The sequence below is a fragment of the Falco biarmicus genome, chromosome 4 (assembly GCF_023638135.1).
Source record: "Falco biarmicus isolate bFalBia1 chromosome 4, bFalBia1.pri, whole genome shotgun sequence".
NCBI lineage: Eukaryota > Metazoa > Chordata > Aves > Falconiformes > Falconidae > Falco > Falco biarmicus.
Window position 1 is genome coordinate 38,833,372 of NC_079291.1, and position 12,924 is coordinate 38,846,295.

General features: G+C 39.5%; 1 protein-coding gene across 11 annotated transcripts in view; it reads right to left on the reverse strand.

The window, feature by feature from the left end:
• The window catches only part of ADAM22 (ADAM metallopeptidase domain 22), a 137,760-nt gene that overhangs the window by 57,089 nt on the left and 67,747 nt on the right, over positions 1–12,924 (reverse strand). For all 11 annotated transcript variants that reach the window (XM_056334885.1, XM_056334875.1, XM_056334874.1 and 8 more), the window contains exon 5: positions 4,149–4,231. In XM_056334885.1, coding sequence (XP_056190860.1) covers positions 4,149–4,231 — 83 coding nt within the window. The remainder of the gene's footprint in view (positions 1–4,148; positions 4,232–12,924) is intronic.

The following is a 12,924-nucleotide window of genomic DNA, read 5'->3' on the forward strand; positions in this document are numbered from 1 at the left end:
ATTGAATTGATCCTTGGGTTTTAATGTTTTTGATTACAAAGGTCATAATTGACTCTTTTGGGCATAGAGGGCTGTTTTGGGCATTTCAGCAATAATAATTATGATAGATGGCTTTTCTTTTTGAATTGAGTTAGTTTGTATTTCCATTAAACATTAATGGGTATACACATTAACATACCAATATGGAGATTATGTGATGTTCACGATAAGGAGACAGGAAACCCCATCAGAAAGGCTTCCAGTGGTTTGTGGTGAAAAGAGATACAGAGGACTATAACTTCTCCCATGGCTGTGGAAAAGTACTCATGGTCTCTTTCTTAATGGCATAAAATCTCCTCAACCACAGAAATTTGAAGGTCATTCATGATAAGCACACTGCCACATATCTAAGAAAATGTCACTTTGCTTGCCCACATACAGTCACCAATTTTCCATACTAAATTCCAACACACAATTCAACTTGAAATGAAGAACAAACTGAACTGTTAAGGCTCTCTAAATAGGTGAAGATAGTCTGTGACAGTAACATCAGATGCTTTTACGTTACCACTCAATGGTACAGAAAAGGTGTGGTCTGTTCCTGTAAGGATGTTTTCTATTAAGTGTTACGTCTAGTTTACTAAGGTAAAGAGTGTACTGAGGTTTAGTCTTTAACATAATGCAGGATGCACAAGTGTGGTTGAATTGCACCTTAGAAGAAAGTGTTGATACAGACATTACCCTGCAAGAGCATAAAGCCAAAGAGCATTTCTTATATCACTACCATTCTGTTCTTCAATCAAATCAGCATTTTTTAATATAATTTTGTCTCCGCTGCAGTGGCATGCACGCATGGTTGGGATTAGACTGTATCAGCACGTACCTTTCAAAGAGGCACTACTAAAAGCTTTAAGCTTGACCATAAATGTAAACTGTAAGTTCAAACTTGGCACACAGGACAACAGCAGCATGAAAGCAAAATCATTTATTTATTTAGATTACTCTTGAGCAAACTTTTAGGCATCAAAAACCCTCCACCAGAATTATAAAGAACAAAACCAGATACTTTTCTTTTTTCTTATGCAGTTTTTTTGCTTTTTTTTTTTAACAGCGATATTAATTTTGGTTCTGCACAGGACCAGATGCAGTCAGTAAAACAGTGTCATTCCTTTTGTAACTATTAATAAATATAAACATATTTTAAGCTTGGAAACAATTACAGGTATTAATTAATGAGCATACTTCTCTTAATACCATTCACTTCTGGGGTTAACCATTTGACATTCACAGAAGTACCTAGAGTTACTGGCTGTATAACATATATCAAGTGTGATCATGAGTATATCTACAATTTAAAGCTGCCTCACCTTTCAAATTACCTGTGCCTACTCTTTTGAAATAAATACTGCCTACACATCTTAAAATAAATATTCTAGCACCTGCCAAAGCTTCTGTACCTGGGAATAAAATGAGATTTGGGAACATCCTGCAGCAATTTTTCAGGCAAAACTTCCTTCCCTCTAACTGCAATTTTACTTAAGCACAATCTGCAAGACGAAGCGCTATCAGCAAATGGCTTCTCATGCAACGGTTGCACCCAGCTGCACTGACCTCTGATCAAATCACTCAATAGCGTCAAGAATAACAGTCACGGCTGACCTACAGATCTGACTTGCCCGCTCAAAGCACTCATGCCTCTTTTCCAACTGACTTCAATAGTCCAGTGCTCTGTGAACAAATCACATGCTCACGGATGTGTTATAAAGCAATAGCAAAACACGGGCCATATTAAAATCCTGGATTTTGAGTGTGCATATTATTCAAATAGAAGTTGTGAAAATCTGATTTGCAGTAATAAGAGCGGTTTTTATATTCACCACCAGTGGGCAGCAAAATCATAGACCAACCTGGTGTCTGTGCCACTGGTCTTGAAACACAGGTGCCCACCTCGTGCCTGATCACAGTTATTCACATCCCAGCAACCACTGCGTTTTGCAGTCAAAGTTTTTTGTGTTAACTCATAGGGAACTGTGGTTATTGCATATCCCACAGAAAACAAACAAACAAACCCCAACCAAAATAAACGGCTCACTTGGAGTTAAGGTTGCAGAGATACGTTTTTCATTACTAAATTGATTAAGAGAAGAAATTCATAATTTTGATTATTCTGTCAGCCAGCCAGTCATACAATTAATTTAACTCATAAAAGGAAGTCCACAACTTAGACACTACCAACAGAAGGACTCATAATTTATGATTAAAAAACCCACAAGATTTTCTCACATATATGAACAATTCTGCTGTTACTGGCCAAGATCTAGGGGTAAGTAAGAGGATATTAGCATGAACTTTGGGAATATGAAGCTTTTTATTCTGTTATAGGCATCTGTTGTGTCTTACACACCTCCTAAAATTCATGAAAGCAAAGCTCCTGCCCTGCAGACCTTATAAGAAGATAACGGTCCCCAGCTTCCTTTACCCCAGCGAGATGCTCCAAACTGTGGCGGGAGCTAAGGAGCTCTGATTGCCAGTGTAAGTTTCTAGTAATTACTTAGCATTTAAAATCGACTGTGGAGGAGCTAGTTGTAACGATGGCAATGCAGTGGCAGAGAATGTGAGTTTAATACAGCTCAGGAAAACATTACTTTATCATACTGGATGCTGGAATTACCGGCCTGCTATAGTAAGCTTCATATTGTATTTTGTGTGAAGGGTAACTGCTGAAACTTTATTGTATCAGAAAAAGGGGGGAAAAAATGATACCTCTCAGGGAGAGCTGAATTATACAGGGGAAAAATGCATCTTTCATCACCTAACTGTGTTAGAAGAGACCAATTTGAGTATCAGGCAATTTAATAATACAGAGCAGCAGGAGGGTCAGTCTTATGAACAAACCCACAAAGGGAGGGCGGGAAAGGACACACGCATCCTCTCCTTCCTTCCTGCTTTTTCTCCTAGGACTTAGCAGGGGCCAAGACCTAATGGATCACTGCTAATGGAAGCCATGCAGTGGCTCAGGATGCATTAGGATGCTACTATTTTTAGGCTCACTGTCCATATTGAAACTGGGCTCAGGTTTCTTCAGCTGCTCAACCTTAATCATAAAAAGAGATAAACACAGCTGTAAATCAGACAAACACAAGGATGACAAATCTTCTGCATGCATTCTCCCCCTTCCTAACAAAGAATATGCAAATGAAAAAGAAAGACACTACTTAAATATGTATACTTATGTGTCTGATACCAAAACTACCGAATAGTTGGAGATGGACAGTAAGCTGAAGATTATTTCCACCAACTAAGCTCTGCTTCCTCAGAAAAAGGCAAAGCTCAGGTAATCTCCACATAGGCACACTTGCTGCCATGACTTTTCAAGCTGATCTCAGTATCAAAAACACTGAGATCCCCTACTTCCCAGATTCAATAGACACTGAAGTTACTTGCTCGGAAAACCTGACTAGCATCCTTCAGTAGTGCCAAAAGCAGACAGGTCCAAAAGCTGTACAGTCAACACACAGTTCCACATAACGTTCAGATGACAGAAACTTTAATTATATTGTCAATAAAATAATGCACTTTTTAAAAAAATTATTATTACACAATGTTATATCCTTTGTTGCAGATGTTCCAAGATTTCACTATATCAAAAGTATTATCCCATGCACACAGCCTAAGGCCAGCAATTCTGTGAAGAAAATGGATAGGACAAGAGAAACTCTAAAACGACACTTTCCTTTGTAAAGAGAGTAGAAAAGAAAGATAAAATACAGAATTGTAGCAACAAGAAAAGAACATAATTTCCAAATGGTTCATGTCAATCATGTCAATACTGGTGGTGTTTTTTATTCTTGTAGAATAGGATGTTTTCAGCTACTTTTACTCTTCCGTCTTTATAACAAACTATCTTAAAACAGTAACTGGCCACTGTCATACGTCCTCAGTTAAAAAAAAAAGGAAAGAAACTTGCATGCTTTGTCAGTAAGTTCTGAAAACACGCAAACAAGGCTTTTGCAAGGTTCAAATTAGAACCATCTTTTCTAAAGATTGTTGAGTACATAGTATTGGTGAAAAACTAGTAGTAAAATAAATGGCACTTATTTTACTATAATCTTTATTTTGCTTAGAGGACTAATAATCAAAGGCCAGTAAAAACAAAACAGCAGACTTACTGTAATCCATGGCATGTTGACAAGGCAACAAATGATACAGGATTTCCTCTAATTTCTCCCTGATAATAGCAATGTTCTCCTCCCTGAAATTGGAAATTGAGATTGTAAATCCACAGGACATCCCACAGTATCGCAGCCCATCCCATCAAACACTGATTTTTCATAAATACATGGCAAAACCACTGACATGGCACCAAGAATTGACTATCATCCCACCTCCTTTTAGCCATGGTTTGGTAGCCAAACAAACATCATCATTTCAACTTTCTACACCAAATGAAGGTATTTTCAGTGTGAAATCCCTGGCATCCCAAGACAGATTTCAGAGACAAATGACTCCAGAAGTGCCAATCTTTCTTCAATGACTAGGAAAAAAGCTGGAAACGGGGCTTAGACTCAACACCTGGTCTGCACATGGCTACATCAGACAAGATGAACTCTGCTCGGAGGGTAAGGCAATTCCCTGCTTCTGAGGAGAAAGGTATGCTTATCAAATAATAATACTAATACCTGATTAAAACAGAACAAATCAGAAGTGCTCACTAGTGCTCCAAAACTAATGGAAACTTTATGTATAACGAAGCAGTAAAGCAATACAATGAAAACAAATATTTGCCTCTTCTCTTCTGCAAATAAAATATACACCTTTAAAATCAAATCCAGCAGACTTTACTCAAAAAATCCCCCCTTAGTTTCACAGAAGTCACACTGACAGCAAAGTAAGCCCTACTGCACATGCACTGAATGTATTCAGTACTGTACGTTGTCAATATTCGTACACAAAATTAGAAAAACAATTTAAGCATCTCTTAAATTCTCACTGCCACTCTACCCTGCAGAGGAACTTACCTATTGACGCCTTGCCAAATTCAGCTATGCTATATTACTGCACTACTGTTAGTTAAAGGATTATGAAGATGATTTTCAGTGCTTGCTTTTTTTTTTTTTTTCTAATAGCAACACTTTACTATTTCTATTCTCTACCACCACATGTATGAATAATCCACCTAGCCTAATGTACCCAGTCATATGAACATTTATGTCCATTTACTGCAGGGAAGGAAAGGCAGTATAATTACTGCTTTTTCAGAAGCCAGTAGTCACTTGCATGATGCATAGCACAGTCAGTTTAGACATCTGACATTAAATGCTTTTCTATTTTATTTTTCAAATATGAAAAATGAAAAAAATTATCAACATCAGGCAAAAGGTAAGAAAACACATAAATATGTTGGTTGAGCAGGAAGCCCTGTTCTGTTTTCTGCAAGGCACGCAAACTATTTTTGAAAGCAACTACAAGGGTGCCTCTGTTTTGATGTGCTCTCCATAAGAGATGACAGGAGCCTGCTTGTCAGAGTGTGGGTGCTTGCCGTTGCTTCTCAACCTGGCCACTGAAAATCATTAGCTCCTCCTCAAAATCTTCTCTAGGGCATTCCTGTATGCATGGACCCAAAGCACTTGGTGTGGCGCACCGGGGGCAGCTCGCAGCTGCCATGACCAGCAACAGCAGCACCACAGAGAAACGCAACACCTGATAGGACAGGCTGCGAGCCTCGCATTATTTGGCAGGCTTGTTGCTTCACTCTTGTGAGGAGAATCCCTGTGCCATATCTTTCATTAAGTGTCACTTTCACCCCCACCCCAGCCCAATTTCTTTCAGTCTCTTTATGTCTTGTCTTCTACATACCACTTCTTCCTTCCACTTGCTGCAGTGACAGCAGCCACCTCTCCTGCTGCTCTCCACCTTGGTGTTGTCTTCTCTCTGTATCTAGTACAGATATAGAACACCTTCACCGAACTGACCTTCAGGAGGACCTTCGTGCTACCCACCATGGGACCTCTCTACTAAGATGTCTGCACAAAAATGGTACCGGTGTCGTGCAGATAATATTCAAGCAGGCTGTGCTGATGTTTACGCGGCTCATGTCTGTGAGAAGCTCCAGGGCTGATCCTCCACACAAGGCTACAGTGGGGTGTCTGGCATAAGATGTATGATCCACCACCTTTGGACCAGCATTTCTCAGGACCACCAAGCATTTTGGACTCAGATGGAATACAAATGAAAAGGAGATGGTTTGCGTTTCTGCTTTGCACTCATGCATTTTTGCCACCAATACCTTAAGTTACATGGGATTTTAGACAGATTACCTCTTAGCCTGTTTTTCCCAAAACCTTGGCTCATTGTCTCTATTTTTTTCTCCTTTTTTATACCTACTTACTTCCTATATCTTAGTTACTTTAAGATCTCTTCAATTGAGATTTTTCTTTCAGTCTGTAGGATGTCCCCCACTATAGGATCACAGTACCACTTAAGGCTTTCAGGTCTTTCCTGAATAAAAAGTAAACAAACAGACTCCAGTAATCTAGTAACAAAACCAACAATCAAACTATATGGATGAGCTAAAACCTTGTAAGCAATAAAATATTCTCTAAACAGAACTTTTGCAGTAGTATTCCTGTAAAAGATATAACTGGAGTAAGTAAATTAACATGGGAATAATATTGAAAAAACTATCAGGAGGGAGTTGTACAGAGTTCTAGCTGTGGAAGGAATTTGAAATAATTAGACAAATTAGGTTTTTTTCTCAGAAAATGTAGTTAATATGTTCCAGAAGTAGAATCTCAGGCTCCATTAGTTTGCAAAACCATGTCTTTATAACCAGAAGGAACATTTTTTCATACTAAGAATCCAAGCCTGTGGCTCAAAAGTGTGTTTTGATCTTCTTAATGAGAATCAAATAAATGCTTCATGATAGTAGCTCCAAATTAATTTATTCCATAACAAATCCATGAACAAATTTTTATGCATACAGATCTAGAAAAGAAAAATATAAGAAAAGGAGCTCAAATTCTTGCCTAGGAAAAACACAACTCTGACACACAAATTCTACTCTCTTTAATCAAATTACTTAACTCACTGATCTACTGAAGTTCACAGTAATTCTGATGGAGACAGAAATATGACTGATCTTCTTAGTCTTGGGGACTGATTCTTATCACTATAAAACATTTACTTCTACATGCTGACATCGGGGGGATATTTTTTACATACAGACTTATATTCCTATCAACATAATGTAAGTCACCTCAAACCAGTTAATAAAATTTAAGGGGTTTAAATAAAAATCGCTTTTTTCAAGTACTTGATGCACTAGTGGTATGATGGTTGTTTTTCTGGAAAGAACTCTCCCAGTGTAAGAAATCCTGCTGTCAGGATGCTCCTAAATGAAGTCCTGAGGATTGTTATAATCTCAGCAAGGAAATAAGAGGTGCTGCAGTGAAACCAGATGGCAGTACCACTGGACGGCTCTGGGAGTGATTGCTTAGCACCCCTTAATGGTGTTGCAAGCAGATAAAACATGCCAGCAACATGTGGCACGTGGTGGGGAGGGTGCCAATTCTGTACTGTACTTTTGGGGGTCTGGTTTTTAACAGTCCACAAAACCTGTGAAGAGAGAAGCACTTAAAGCTACAAAGTCTAGAACTGGTTCTGTACTGAAAGTCAGGACAACTGAAGGGGCTCTACAGGTCAGTGTTTTCTTTTCAAACATGCAATTTTGGACAAGAGGTTCCTGTTGTTGCTTGCCTGCAGTGCTGAGACTCTTTTACTCAGTATTAAAGCTCTTTTATAGCAGGTGCTGCAATCAAATACACTGTACTGCAGGAAGAATTGCAGTATATGGGAGATCTAAGACCACCAAGAGACTAAACGTGATCATCACATTTACCTTCTTTTACTCTGCTCTTAGAAATACTGAAGGACTGAGCTTGTCTCTCTTCTCTATTGGTATCTGTAGCAGCGAGACAGAAACTAAAAAAAAAAAAAATATATCTTTTTTTCCTAAAAATATTCTGGTCATATATGAAAATTAAGAGTTCTTCCAAGAGCTGAAATCAGCACATGTTACCAACAACAGTTCAATCCAGAGCATCAAGGGTGTTTTCTGAAAAGCTACTGGCTTTCTGTAGCTATTAGAGTCCCACTCTGCTCTGTCAAAAGCAGACAATAATGGACCATCTCAACAAAGCAAACCTCCACACTGGCCTCTGTGGGCTACTGGGGAATGGTTTGGTGTTAATATAAAGAGAAAATAAAACAGCTTTTCTAACCTATGTCAGCCTCAGAGAGAGCAGCACATTTACCCCTTCCTGCTCTAAGACCAAGCCTGGCCAATGTCGAGTCAATGGGAGAAAATTAGGCTAAATAACATCTCCTATGTGACAAGGTCAGCCTGGTGACAATGTCTGTGACACAGACCTGCAACACACATACACTCATGCCGTACCCAAAGGCAGTCTTAATGCTATAGCAGAGAGAAGTTCAATATTTTTGTCTCCTCAAGGCACACAGCCACTGCTCATGCTGTGGTTAGCACGATGCAAGGCGAATTTTCTGCCAATGCCCATGGCATTCTTTTTTTTCGTTTCTTCAGTTCAGTAAGCTCTCTTTCCGTCATGAAACCTCTCAGCCTTACCGTGACTTCCAAGAGCAATACAGAATATACAAATCTTTAATAAGAAGTCTACTGATTTGGGTAGCTACAAATGCAGTAACATCCTACCAAAAAAGAAAAAATATCAGAATGACACCAGGGTCAGTTAAAACAAAACATTATGACACTGGTAAGTTTATGACTTAATCTTCATCTTGATGTTTAAGTTGGATAATTATAGAAAAATCCTGAATTAGGAGTATCTTGCGCTGTGAACTGCTACAGCTCCCCACCAACCAGCATGCAACCCTTCTTGCATATGTCAGTCCAAGTTTCCCTGCAGCCTATCTGGGCAGGTAGAGTGGCAAAGATACTAAAAAATGAGAAGGCAGAGATGTTAGCAATGCAAGTAAAATCTGTTTCCACCTGTGTCCTTTAAGATAGTTTGTCCCTGCCAAGAGAGGCACCAGCTGCTGAGTAAACACAAAAGAGACGAAAAACATGTACATTGATACTCACAATGAAGGGGGGAAACAAGTGAAGGAAGAAAACAGCCACAACAGTCAGTGATGGTGGCGGTTCACTCTTCTTTGCAGTCTCAGTGAAGAAATCATCTGCTGACCATACACTGACAGTGTTTGTTATTCACCTCGGAGACACTATGACCTTCCCAGGGGAGGAAAATTAAGGATGCACATTCATCTGCTTTCAAGTAACACCCGAAATCAGATCTCCAAGTAAGCAATTTTCTGCAATTAGGATTGGTGCTAGCCACTAAAACTTACGCTACACTCGAGCACTGACCCTAAAACTAACAACTTCCTCCTTCCAGCAGCTACATATTCCTATTTTAACACGCAAGGAAACATATTCCTATTTTAACACCAAAGGATAAGAAGATTGCTCATCTAGTTCAGATCCTAGTAACACCGTTCCTCTTTCCTTGCAGCAGAAAGCTCCCAGAAGGCCAGCTAATGACCACACCACCATTGTGTGAAGTGCCAGATAATGATTAGCTTTTTAAAGCGCTACCCACTGTGGGGTCACTAGTTTTAATACTGTTTCCTTAGCAATCACTTAGATCTGTTTACAAATTATTGATGCTTGTACAAGTTTTGAACCAATGATAACTAAGACTGCATGAGAAAAAGGAACAGAAGAAAATGCTCACCCTCTTGCTGACTTCTACAGCAGAAAATGACTCGTTACAGATGGGTTTCTATTTGTAAATAGAAAAGTCAAAATGGCACTTTCACATGTGCAACTGCATCGAGAGAAAATCTCTTCTAATTGACATGTGCTTCAGCAAAGGCAGGGGCCTGGCTGGCAGGACTGTGCTGTTCTGCAGCAGAGCCCTGGGCTCAGCCCTTACACACCTCAGCAACAATTCCAGGGACCCTGGCATCACCTCTTTGCAGAGTAGGTCTCTGGATGTAGCTACAGTGTACTATAGACTCATGAAAGCCAACTGTTTTGAAAATGTGAATGGTGCTCGCCCTTTCTAGGGGGACAGCTATCACGTACTCACACAACTGAGAGCTGACATGCTGTAGTGACATCAGGTTATAATGCTATTTCAGATTCTGAAATCAGAAATATGGATTCCAAAATTAGCATAAAGCATCACCACTTCTAGGACTTCTCCACAAAATGCCCATGTTTAAAGACTGTTGGCAGCACTCTTAAAAAACATAGACACATGTGTATGTGACAGGATCCTGCACACAGAAGACTCACTCCAACTGCCATTGGTGACTCATGGTAGGCGCTTGGAGCAGATGGCATGTGCTATCAGCCCAGCTTCCCAGTTCAGAGGCCAAATGAGGCTTGTGTTTACTGCCCAGTAGCTACGAGAGATGATGCTGCATGAGCATAGCTGCAGGGTGTGGAAAGAAAGCTCATGCCAGCGCAACACCATCTGGTCTGGGAGCTGCCTTGGCATCTGCTTGGTAAACAGGCTCTTGACTTGCCTTGCCTTACACCTTGGTCTTAGGGAAAATTATTTTATTTATCAGTTGCTGGATAAAGATGAGGCAAAGGAGAACAGGGCTGGTTACCTCTTCCTGTCTATTCTGATGTCTCTAAGTTGGCTCCTGCAGCAGTGCCTAGTGTGTCTGAGTCACGGCATACAAGTAATTTTAATGACAGTCATTTTGCCCCATTAGTGCTGCCTGTATGTAGGGAAAAGAGAATAAATATTTTAAAGGACTATATGAAAATCCTTTATAATCTACTCATACTAATCTGTCACATCAGCTCATCAGCCTAGCCCGAGTCTGAAGCCAAGTTATAAGCACATGATGTACAAGGTTACTATAAACACAACACAGAAGATGAGATGTTGGCATGCGCCTACGTGGATACCAGTCAGTCAGAAGATAAAGTTCTGAGTAAAATGGAGAAAAAATTAGATTTCCTTATTGGCTTATTATTTCTGAATGACAGAAACTTCTCTTTAAGTGAGAATTCACAGAGCTTGAGACTGTGTCCAGAAACATTAACCTACTGTATATAATACAGTGCTGGCTCAGTATCCATAAGAAACAACAGATGAGTCTCAGCAAAACTATTTACAGAAGTTAAGATCAAGTAAAAAAGATGTCAGGCTAAAGTACGCTGAAGTCTTGCATGGAGCACTCTTTCAGAAGGTCAGCAGCTTCCATTTGCTTAGCTTCACAGCCCTTCAAAGGGATTAAGTTAAACACAAAATGATACTTTTATTCTTTAATAAGAGCATCTACACAGGGATTTAATGTTCTTTAGTGTTACAGCAATAATTAGTTTCTCTTAGCTATACTCAGTCCTTGCACAGAGTTTACAGAACACTTGGCTGATGCCACTCTCTGCCTATGTATGTTGTGTGTGTAGCTCATGGAAGGTAACTCATGAGGTGCACAAAGTCTGGTAGGACTTTTCTGCAGATTCAAGCACTGCACTGCTGCCTTCCCTCTGAAAGTTACCCAGCTTCTCACTACAGCAGAATCAGGACTTTATCACTAGGACTCACATTCACAATGGGATGTATGTTTTAAGCTTTTGATGGTTTCCACTTTCTGACAATTTTTTCCCCTCCCAGGACTAGCCAAAAAACACAGGACTTGTTTTTTGTTTTGTTTTTTTTTTTTGTCACAAAGAAAAGGAAGACAAGATAATTAAACCTGCAAAATCCTACATGAGTCACTATCTGAGATTCATTCTAGCATAGCATATTCAAAAACATGGCCTGGGAAAGACTCCTAATACTGAAAGCTGCACTTTTGATTTCCTCCTTCTCAGTAGCAGGATGCATGTAGAAAGTAAGCTGGTAATAGCAAGGAGATAAACAGATACAAAAAAAAAAATAAATTAATGCAAATGTGTATTAACAGTGCCAGCCTGCAGGATCATTAGGTAAGGCAAATGCATTATATGTGATGGCTGATTATCTTGCCCTGGTACCCCCCAAAGGATACTATGTTTTACTAACCTCCAAAGAGATTACCTTCACAATTCAAACAATGCTAAAACAGGCAAGTGAGATATTTCTCAATACCTATCAACTCAGTGTGGCAGCATGACACTGACTCAAAAAAAAAAAAAAAATGTCCAGAATAACTGAAAACACACAGAAATCTAAAAATTTTGTGAAAGCATCAGGGCACATACAGTAACATTAATTCTAGCCAAAATCTACAGGAAGCCATTTGACCAGTATACTCTGAGACCACAGTTCCCTTTGCGATGGCAGCATCCTCTAAGGTATGAACCATACAGTCATTCCCTGCTCCACTACTACACACTGATCTTCCCCTTGTGAAACTTTCAATTGATGAACTCCCATCATACATCAAAAACACCTATGATTAGTCCCTAAGTGAAAGAATTTGCCATTTATTCTATCCGATTTCATCCCATTTCGGTCAAAGATAGCCAGTTTTCCATCTGATCCTTCTGTGCACTGTAATGCTTTCCAGTTTCGTACTGCTAGCAAATTTCATTAATATACACACACTTCTTTTTTTTAGCCTAAGTCATTAATAAAAATATTTTATGAGAGCAGTCTGAAGATCAACCTTGCAGGAATCCCCTGCTAAACTGTGTCAGACTCAAAGACTCCCTGTCAGCTCTTCTTTGGCTAGTTTACTGCTATCAGTAGAAAGTAGATTATGGCCTAGATTTTTAATAACTTGCCATGAGGCAAGCAGAGCTCTGTTGAGGGAGGAGAGGAGCTCTGATGACATAACAGGAACCCTTATGCAAAATTTTCTCTCAAACAAGCAAGAGAGTGATTTTTCTGGTACTAACAGCTTCCCTAGTCTCCGGACACAGTGGAAAAAGCCCTGCCAGAAATAGTCATATATAAT